Raw genomic sequence first — 9908 nt, 5'->3', positions numbered from 1 at the left:
TATATATATATATATATATATATATATACATATATATATATATATATATATATATGTATGTATTGTTTTTGTTTTGTTGTTGGTTTGTTATTTTATTTAGTAGTCTTATTTGTTGATAGGGCAAGTGCTAGACATCCTGATTCACCCTCCATACTAGTTGGTGGCGATAATGCACCAAACGGTTGTTTGCCAACCGCCAATAAACCGTAAAGAAGAAGAAGAAGACTTGGGGACCATGAAGGCAGCATCCCAACGGCATCCTGCTGCCACCTGCTGGTCAGCACGAGCGCATCCGCCGCCGCCGCGCTATGCCTTGTGGGAGGAAGTTCCCCCCTCTCGCGCCCCTCCCCGCTTCACACAGAGCGCGCGAACGCACCCACGTCTCTACACGGTTGTGCCGCTCTGTTAGCCGTTAGCTCCGTGTCGTTCACTGAGTGCCTTTTAAACAGCACCGGGGCTCCGCTGGCGCACGAGAGAGAGAAAGGAGGAGGATCTGAGATAAGGGTTTGCATCTCAAAATCATCCTCGATTCTCCACGGACTATCGGCGAATTATGTCTGCAATGGCGGACAAGGAAGGTAAGCTGACGTTTTTTTGTTATTGAAACCAACGGTTATCTGACATATATTTTGCTAGCGTTAGCTACCTGGCTAGCTTGGGGTTAGCAGCTAACGTTAGCTTCCGTCACAACAAAAGCCGGGTGCAGTTTTTCCAGCGTGTGACAAATCTCGATTTCAGCTCGCAGTTCTTATCGTCCCAGCTGTCGGTGTTGTCTCTTCCACAGCGCCAGTTAGCCCCCTGACTGTGCGCGAGGCTGCGGCGCGAGACTGTTAACCGTTCTAATGTGTACCGTGCGTTAACGCGAGCCAGCGCGTCATCAGGGTTAGCTTTAGTAAGCTAGCAGTGGTGTGTTTTCTGGAGAGAAAAAAACGTACACATTGAACAATAGTTAGGCTTTGAGTCGTGTTTGACGACCGGAAACAGCTGTTAAAATAAATATGGTAAACAAACAAACGGATAACAGTACGTCAAAACAAGTGTGTATTGTCAAATAAAACTGACAAGTGTATTTTAATGAAGAAAAGATGTGCAAAGGGTGTTGAAGTAAATTATCATGGGGATGTCAGTTTTAATGGGGGTCTAATATCAATCTGTCCCCCCTCCACCAATGAAAGCTTTAACCTACACTAGTAATAATGTAAATATTCATTTATTGCAGCCGGCATCCTCTCTTCAGTCGGAGCATTCGACGATGCAGTCGAGGAGAGGGTGATAAACGAGGAGTACAAGATCTGGAAGAAAAACACTCCCTTCCTGTACGACTTGGTTATGACCCACGCTTTGGAGTGGCCAAGCCTTACTGCTCAGTGGCTGCCCGACGTCTCCAGGTACACTTTTATTTTTACACATACCAACGAGCGTTCAAGTGTGCATGACATAAATGATGAAGCTAATTTTTCTTCTTCTTCTTCTCCTTACCAGGCCAGAGGGGAAGGATTACAGTGTGCACAGACTGGTGTTGGGCACTCACACGTCCGATGAGCAGAATCACCTGGTCATTGCCAGCGTTCAGCTGCCCAACGATGACGCCCAGTTTGAAGCCTCACACTATGACAGCGAAAAAGGAGGTGGGACACTTGCGGCGTATATATTTACACTGTGCTTTAATGAGACGGATAACATGCAGATGACCAATCTTGCAAACAGATTCATTTGGTACGATAATACTGAATTAAGTGATGAATTAAATTCTGACATTTTTTAGTGGAAAAAGGTGATATTTCTTGCACAGCCACATCTCAGCAAGCATACAATTTGATTGTAGTTCTCTTTTGGCTTAAGTGACCACTGGCTATTACATTCTGATGCATGGGTGAATTGCACCTCTTTTAGATGTTCTGTTCCGAAATCAATTGCCCGTTGACACAAAAGTATGTGTTTCCCTCCTCTGTGTCTCGGTAAATATATTTAACTTGTATTCCCCTGCAGAGTTCGGAGGCTTCGGCTCGGTGAGTGGCAAGATCGAGATAGAAATCAAGATCAACCATGAAGGAGAAGTGAACCGTGCTCGCTACATGCCCCAGAACCCCTGCATCATCGCCACCAAAACCCCCACCTCAGAAGTGCTTGTGTTTGACTACACCAAGCACCCATCCAAGCCAGGTACAGCGATCAAGCACCCAACACAAGACACCGCTTAATGCATGTTCCTTGGAAAGTCAAGGTAGCTAGTTGGTAGTTTTTCTTCTTTCACTGCATGACAGTTCTTTTTTTTGCAATATTCTCGTTCTCAGTCGACGCTTCGGGAGAGTGTCACCCTGACCTGCGTCTCAGAGGCCATCAGAAAGAAGGCTATGGTCTTTCCTGGAATCCAAATCTGTCTGGCTCTCTCCTCAGCGCGTCAGATGACCATGTAAGTGAAAAGTCAGATTTCATTGCTGTATTCAAACTAACAATAACATCGTGTTGCATATAATTAAATTATGGAGTGCTCAAAATTGATTTCTGAAATATAATTTTTTTTTAATCTCTTGTTTTTTCTAATCCGCAGACAATCTGTCTGTGGGACATAAGTGCTGTGCCAAAGGAGGGGAAGATAGTAGAGGCGAAGACGATCTTCACCGGTCACACTGCCGTGGTGGAAGACGTCTCCTGGCACCTGCTTCACGAGTCGCTCTTTGGATCTGTAGCCGATGACCAGAAGCTCATGATGTAAGAAGCTCGACGATGAGTAAAATCTGATGAAAAGGTTCACCGGGAAAAAGTTGTGTTGTCTTGCATCTTCACAGTTCATGAACATTTTTGTCATTCTTTCCCTCAGTTGGGACACCCGTTCGAACAACACCTCCAAACCCAGCCATGCAGTCGACGCCCACACAGCAGAGGTCAACTGTTTGTCATTCAACCCGTACAGCGAGTTCATCCTTGCATCCGGCTCTGCGGACAAGGTAATGGAATATTCCGCCACATCTTAAATTGACGTTATTTTTACTTCGACTAAATGAACACTGATTATATTGTTACTGTTTTGTAAGAACATCTGGCAGGTATGTGTAATCTCTCTCTATCTCTCGCTCACAGACTGTGGCTCTTTGGGACTTAAGGAACTTGAAACTGAAGCTGCATTCCTTCGAGTCGCACAAGGATGAGATCTTCCAGGTATAATAATCATCACTTGGGATGTCTTTGGTGCAAATCTGCATAGTCAGTTTAAATTCTGATGTAAAGTCAAACAGTTATTATGCTGGCAAAATCTTTGCGAGGAGAGTTTCAGTGTTCAAGGTGACCTAATCTTGCTTCTCTGTCTGTTCCAGGTTCAGTGGTCACCTCATAATGAGACCATACTGGCATCCAGTGGAACAGACCGCCGCCTCAACGTCTGGGATCTCAGGTAAACAACTTCACATTTTACTCTGAATTTACCCGTGTTGCGTTCAGGCCACATCGTGGTCGCCAGAGATGATCCTCTGCCATTCTAGCCCGTATGGACATGTGTGGTTAGTCATACCGTAATAACATTAGTACCAAGTTTTAACACTTCTGTCTGTTTTTTTTTAGTAAAATCGGAGAGGAGCAGTCACCAGAAGATGCGGAGGACGGCCCCCCCGAGCTTCTGGTGCGTCTCATTGAAGCCCGCGGAGCTTTATCGGTGACATCAGCTTGTATCATAGAAATGAAAATGGTGTCTTTTCTTCTGTCCACTAGTTTATCCACGGAGGCCACACCGCTAAGATCTCTGACTTCTCCTGGAATCCCAACGAGCCCTGGGTCATCTGCTCGGTATCTGAAGACAACATTATGCAAGTCTGGCAGATGGTAAGACGGCCGAGACGGCAATTAATTTGTGCAAGTTAGTGACGGACGGGCGGGAAACGTGATTCCCTTTTGGAGGGAAGTATTTCCCCTCAAAGGGTTTTAGAAGATAATTAATCACAGACAGCAGGCGACTCTACTCTCAAGACTAAACGTGGATCAGAGCAGGCATCCGTGAATTTGCAGGGGGAAGAAATGCATGATGGGAAGTTCCAGACATTTCAGCTAAAGACGGCAAAAAAGGAAATCTCAGTCAAGATGGTCTTTTGATGTATCATTTGGAGCAATTCAGTCAGGGCAAAGTGAGGAAGACAGAACGGGTGAATGGTAAGTGTCACTTGTGTGCTTTCGCCACTTTGTAATACTTTTTTAAATTCTTCTAAAACATCTGTAACACTCTACTGTGATAGATGTCAGACAACCTCGCAGTAGTCTTGTCTTTGCAACATTTGGCTCTTTGAAATCTCTTTCTTGTTCTGGAATCAAAAAACACCTCTGACTTATAATTACATTTAAACCTGAATGTATGTGGCTGAATGATTGATTTCTCCTCTCTTTTGAATTTTTATTTTTTTTAGGCTGAGAACATCTACAACGATGAAGACCCCGAGGGTTCGACAGACCCCGAGGCCACAGTGTAGCTCTTTCCTGCTGCGCGTCCTAACCGGCGACCTCATCACAACCTTCTGTACTTCCATGCAGCTACTTCTCTCCCCACCTTCCCTTCTCTACTTCACCGTGGGACACTGTATGCTGTAAATCACTGTAAATACAAGACAGAGAAAGATCATGTAAGCCGTTTTTGAATACTCGCAGTGCAGAGCTCTCTTTTGGCTGAGTAACTTATTTCCCTGAAGAATCTCACTCGTGTTTTTTCGCACTGCGTATAAAATATATATATTTTTGTAATCAAATTGGCTCTCCCTCGTACACGGACATGTTTTAGCGAATGCCTTTTCAATAATAAATTAAATGTTTTTCTTTCTTTCTTTTTTTAACCTAAGATGGTGATCGTACGTCCACAACAAGTGGTGGATCACAATGACGTGCTTTTAAAGAGTGTGAACAGCTCCCTCTGCACATGTTGAAACGGTGCAGGGAAGGAAAATATAAATCATGTATTAAGTAAAAATGCAGTCCAGCTTTTTGACGAGATGCACAGCATAGTGACGATTACTCTGACTTTGTTTGCAGGCCAGCTTATGGTCCTAAAAACGTCTAATTATTTCCCTTCTTCAGTCGGGTCATCGCCTAATTGTTCGCATTCTCACACCACCTGCTCCTGGATGAAATTTAAATAAATAAATGAAGAAAAAACAAGTTTTAAATGTCCATGTGGGGTCCCACCGTCCCTCATCTTAGTGCTACATTAATCATTTGTCGTGATATAGATTAGTGGTTGAACTTTTTCAATGTTCAATATTTTGTAATTGTACAGTGAGTGCATTCTTAATAAAAATGTGTTTCATTGGGCTCCGCTTGTTGAACGTTTTTCTCGATATGAATGCGTTACTTAATAGGGTCAGAGCCTTGCTCGACGTTGGAGTATTTTTAAATAGCCCTAAAAAGAATCCTCTCAGTGAAAGAGGCGGTTGTGCCTCGTGACACTTTGCTCAGACTGTTTTCATGTGTCTGGTGTGTGATGACTTCTAGCCTCGAACTTACTCTCACTCCATTACTGTGTGTCCCGCTGTTTAGTCCTTAAGGCTTAAGCCGTGTTGCCCGTATAAGTACCCGGACCCTTCATGCGGAGACATTAACTTGTCAGTCGCACTCGGATGTCGGCGCACACAAAGCCTTTTATTCATAACAAAAACCTTTCTGCGAGCTGCAGGGACCGCTCCAAAAAAAAGACAACAGCATGTCTCAATGTGTGTAAAGTGCATTAACTCAAAGGTGGAGTTCACTATATTGCAGATTTAAAAAAAAAATATGATCACATGGTTTTGAAAATCAAAGGCTTTTTGTTGTTTTTAAACCAAGAACACTCAATCATGTGTTCTCCTCGTCGTCGGACTTGTTATGCTCCTCAATGGCAGCCCTGTGAGGACAAAATGTTTGAGTTAGTTTTCCCTTGAAGGATTTCTTCAGTGTGACTCAGAATAGATGAACACATGTTACCTGTAAAGGAGCAGTTGTTGGTTCAGGCTGTCTCTCAGCTCCTCTACCTCTTTGGTTTGTCTCTTCTGGATCCTTAACTCTGTGTTCAGCTCTCTGCTTCTGTCCTCCAGAAAGGAAACCGTCGCCTGCAACAACGGCACAGCTTTAGTGCTTTGTGTCCGTTACTGATGCACTGCGTCTTTCTTTCTACATCTTGTCTATTTCACACCATCCGTCTTGCTCACCTTAAACTGCCCCACATCTTCTCTCCGTTGATAGTGAATTAGTCTGAGCTTCTCCTCCATACAAGCCCTCTGGAGAGTCAGCTTTTGGATCTCCTCCTTCAGGGGTCTCAGCTGGGCCCTCAGCTCCCGGGCGAGCTCTTTGGCTTTCAGCAGTGCTGCGGCCGTTGACTCCCTTCTCTTCAGCAATGTGAGCAAGATGGGTTCATACCTGGTCAAGACAAACATGTACAGTTTAATGAGAAACATTCATTTAATCAGATTGAAATGCTCCTTTCTCCTCGTCCTCTGCCTAATCCAACAACAGGTGTGTGTGTGTGTGTGAGCGACAGTCCTCTGATGCGCCGTATCGCACTAAACTCTGAGCCCGCCCACTTTTTAGCGGTCCAATCAAATTAGCAGGATTTTATTGGCAAACTTGTCTTTTAATTTGACAAACGTGTAATTCATGGCACAATTCCAGCGGGATCATAAAGTGATTGGTTTCACGTTTTTTGACTATCATACTTTTTTCTTCTTCTAAATGAGGTCCCGCTCGGAAAAGGGGAGGGACTTCGGCAATCTAAGCTAAAGACACTACGACTTTTGTTTCGCTGTGATTTTAAAGTATAAAAAAAACAAAACAAAAGGATCAGATTAATTATCAGGACCACATAAAATACTTTAACAACCTAAAAAACTGACAGCACCTGTCCTCCAGCGCCTTCAGCCCACCCTGCAGATACTGCTGGACGTCTCCGCGGGAGTGCCTCCTGCACTCGGTCAGCTCATCCTGGGTGTTGGAGGTCAGACTTAAGGTCTGGGCTTGAAGCGCTGCTTGGAGGTCTAAGATCTCCTGCTGATGAGCCGCCCGGAGCTGGGCGCCCTCTTCCATCAGCTGGAGCACCAGCGACTGCAGCTTCTCCTGGAAGAAAGAGATCTCCTTGATCGAGGTTCATTCTGAAATGCGACTAGCGGATTAGAGGTTTTTCTCGAGGAGTTTCCTTACCTCTTCCCTCCTCAGCAGCTCCACCTCTCGGTGCTGGGTGTTCAGGGCGGCCTGGTTGTGAGCGCAGTCCCGAGCCACGACGAACAGCCTCCTCTTCAGCCTCCTTAGCTCCTCGTGCAGCGCCTGTCTCTCCAGGTTCACCTTCCACAGCATCTTCTCCTCCGCCGCTCTCTCCTCCCTTAAGCTCTGAACCTCTTTCTTCTTCTCTGCTCTTCTCTCCTCTTCCTCCCTCTTGAATGCGTTCATCAGCCCGACCACTTTGCCGTCAATCAGCTCCTCCGTCGTCTCCTCCTCCTCTTCATTGCTCCCCACTGCCTCCCCTTTGTCTTTAGACCCTCTCAACTTCAACACCTCCGTCAGCAGCTCCTTCCTCCTCCTCTCTAACCGCTGTACCTCCTCTATGCACTCCTCCATCTGACACCCTAGTGCGCCTAAATCATTCATGCCAGATTCCAAATCAATGGTGTCCATCTTAAGCTCTTCAGCGTCGCCTAATTCGATCCCAGATACGTCTCCCTTCATGTACGCGCCTTCGTGAGGAGACATGTATCCCGTCTTTGTCGCCTCGCAGCACATTGGATCGTTTTCTGTGCTATCCGATGGCGTCGATGGGCCTGAAAACTCAAACTGAGGATCAAGAACCCCGTGATCTTGCCATTCCAGTGTTTTCATTGAGAAGCCGTCCATGTTCTCACAGCTAAGCACATCATGATTCTGCTGGCCTCCATTTGTCGCTGAGCCCACAGTGGCCTCGTTTCTGCTCTCCCTGGAGGCTTCATCTCCCGCTGCATGTTGACCAGCCCAGGACTCCAAGTGCATTGCCCGGGTCTCCAACGTCATCGGGCTCTTTTGCTCAACGGGCGCCAGTGTTGTACCCGTGTGAAGACGAGGATTCTTACCGATGTGGACGTATTCCTGGCTTGCATCCGGAGCGCAGCCTTGGGGCTCAAAGTCCATCCCGGACTCTTCCATGGAGCTCTCCAGCATGGCCAGCATCCCCAGGAGCTGGCCCTCGTACTCCACCATGGTTTCACTCAGTTTGTTTCCAGCCGAAGTGAGAGGCATCTCCCTTCGGCGAGAAGCTACCGAGGTTCCTCCACACCTGTTCCCTTGCGCCTTCTGGTCGTCTGTTCCCGCCCCGTCCATGTGCGTGTCCATGTAGCTTGTGGAAAGATACGCTTGGCGAGAACCGCTCGTTTCTCCGTAGCTCTCCGACGTGTCTTCCTCTTTGCTGTGGCTTGTCAAGCGTGTTTCACTGTGACTTCCTGAGAAGTGAGAGCCAAACGGGACCCCAATGAGCTCCTCGCAGCTTTTCAGTAACTCATCCATCTCCTGCAAGTACGGCTTGATGAAAGCCGGTTGATTCAGCTGCGTTCCCTTGAAGGCGAGTCCGGATTGTGTCGCGGTGCACTCTCTTTGTTCCAAGAGGGTTATGTCCACACCCACGTCCTCTTCTTTGATGAAGAGAGGCTTGAACCCGGATGAAATGGTATCGTCCTCCATCGGTTTGTCCTAAATCTCGTAGAAGTCTCCTTTTACAGCCGTCTCATCCCTGGACAAAAAAACCACGTTAGATGTTAGATAGCCTATTCAACATGACAGCTGTAGTCGTTGGCGGTTTGTGTGGCAGGTCACACACAAAAAAAACGAACCCTGACCTGCACCGATGACACGTTGACAGAGGAGCTGGGTTAATATTTAGGTCCAGACGCCTGTGCAAGGTATGCAGATGTCATTAGCACATGGAGCGGGGCAGAGGGTGCACTACTAGCAGCTGTCCAGCGAAGGCTGGATGCCACCCAGACCAAATCGGACCACACCTCGAACAAACCCACTCATGCGTACTACTGACATAAACACTACAAAAGGCTTTCGTCTGAAGCTCCCAACAAGTGGCATTACACAGATTAGAGCAGCTAATCCTAACATGTCATTGTGCTGATGGATGGCCGTTTGCACTCTCCCCCTGGTGAATAATGTAGCTGTAATTTCACCCGTTGAGGTGTTTGCCAAGGCTGTCCAGAGACTCGCAGCGAGTAAATTGATCAAATTGACCCCGATACTGACGGCAGAGTATTGGTAATGTAGAAAGGGCATGGAGGAGTGTGACATTCATTCCATAGCGGGCTGTTTCCTCGCCGAGCTCCAGCTCACGCTCCGCCGTCTGTGTTAAAATAGGTCAGATCATGAAAAAGTAATGTTGAGTGCTAGAATCTAGTGTGGTACGATATGCATGGCTGAGTAAAGCTCTGTGGAAGACGTGACGCTCACCAGCTGTCTTGCTGGAGGCCCCGGCTTGGGCACAAGTCACATTCCTTTGGACCTCCTGCACACAAAGACGGTCTTAAAACTAATTTATTTTCAGCTTCCTGGTAGGGCTTTATTTATTTATTTAAATTGCAAAATGAGTTAGCGAGGTGGTTAGTTGGGAGTTGACTCTTGGGAGCGGCATTAATTGGTTGGAGTTTGGAATTTCTTTCACCGGTTTCCATTCAAATTGAATCGACTACACAAACCATGTCAACGTGAAATATTGAATTGCACTTACTTATACGCCCGTATGTGTTATCCTCAGGAGGAAGCCGGTAGAAAAATGACTCGAGGTTCCAGCAACAAAGCAAAGAGTGAGCGGGAGAAGTGTGTGCAGATGAACTTAAGACAGTTGAGCCAGCCTCCTCTCTCTCTCTCTCTCTCTCTCTCTCTCTCTCTCTCTCTCTCAGTGTGTGCTGCTATGTGTGACCATGACTACCTCAATTCTGTTTAGG

General features: G+C 46.4%; 2 protein-coding genes across 2 annotated transcripts; one reads left to right on the top strand and one right to left on the bottom strand.

Moving 5' to 3' along the window:
* Window positions 1–451: 451 nt before the first annotated feature.
* Window positions 452–5286, top strand: rbbp4 (retinoblastoma binding protein 4). Its single transcript, XM_079231702.1, has 12 exons — window positions 452–578; window positions 1220–1388; window positions 1483–1628; window positions 1990–2163; window positions 2295–2413; window positions 2552–2712; window positions 2822–2948; window positions 3082–3159; window positions 3315–3391; window positions 3559–3616; window positions 3706–3816; window positions 4392–5286. Exons 1-12 carry the CDS (start codon window positions 554–556, stop codon window positions 4452–4454), a joined length of 1308 nt encoding a protein of 435 aa, XP_079087828.1. The 5' UTR covers window positions 452–553; the 3' UTR covers window positions 4455–5286.
* Window positions 5287–5587: 301 nt separating this feature from the next.
* sync (syncoilin, intermediate filament protein) lies at window positions 5588–8172 on the bottom strand. Its single transcript, XM_079232171.1, has 5 exons — window positions 7144–8172; window positions 6845–7059; window positions 6159–6366; window positions 5935–6059; window positions 5588–5854 (listed from the first exon to the last, which is right to left on the bottom strand). Exons 1-5 carry the CDS (start codon window positions 8167–8169, stop codon window positions 5806–5808), a joined length of 1623 nt encoding a protein of 540 aa, XP_079088297.1. The 5' UTR covers window positions 8170–8172; the 3' UTR covers window positions 5588–5805.
* Window positions 8173–9908: the final 1736 nt, after the last annotated feature.

Source organism: Taurulus bubalis (assembly GCF_910589615.1).
Source record: "Taurulus bubalis genome assembly, chromosome: 16".
Taxonomy (NCBI): domain Eukaryota; kingdom Metazoa; phylum Chordata; class Actinopteri; order Perciformes; family Cottidae; genus Taurulus; species Taurulus bubalis.
Note: the sequence above shows the minus strand (reverse complement) of the source record. Positions and strands in the feature narration are given on the sequence as shown.

Coding starts and splice junctions, on each gene's coding strand:
- rbbp4 (XM_079231702.1), top strand. CDS start 554: ATGTCTGCAATGGCGGACAAGGAAG. Junction 579..1,219: donor TGCAATGGCGGACAAGGAAG/GTAAGCTGACGT, acceptor CATTTATTGCAG/CCGGCATCCTCTCTTCAGTC. Junction 3,392..3,558: donor CTCAACGTCTGGGATCTCAG/GTAAACAACTTC, acceptor GTTTTTTTTTAG/TAAAATCGGAGAGGAGCAGT.
- sync (XM_079232171.1), bottom strand. CDS start 8,169: ATGGTGGAGTACGAGGGCCAGCTCCTGGGGATGCTGGCCATGCTGGAG. Junction 6,367..6,844: donor CTGAAGGCGCTGGAGGACAG/GTGCTGTCAGTT, acceptor TGTCTTGACCAG/GTATGAACCCATCTTGCTCA. Junction 5,855..5,934: donor CAACAACTGCTCCTTTACAG/GTAACATGTGTT, acceptor TTGTCCTCACAG/GGCTGCCATTGAGGAGCATA.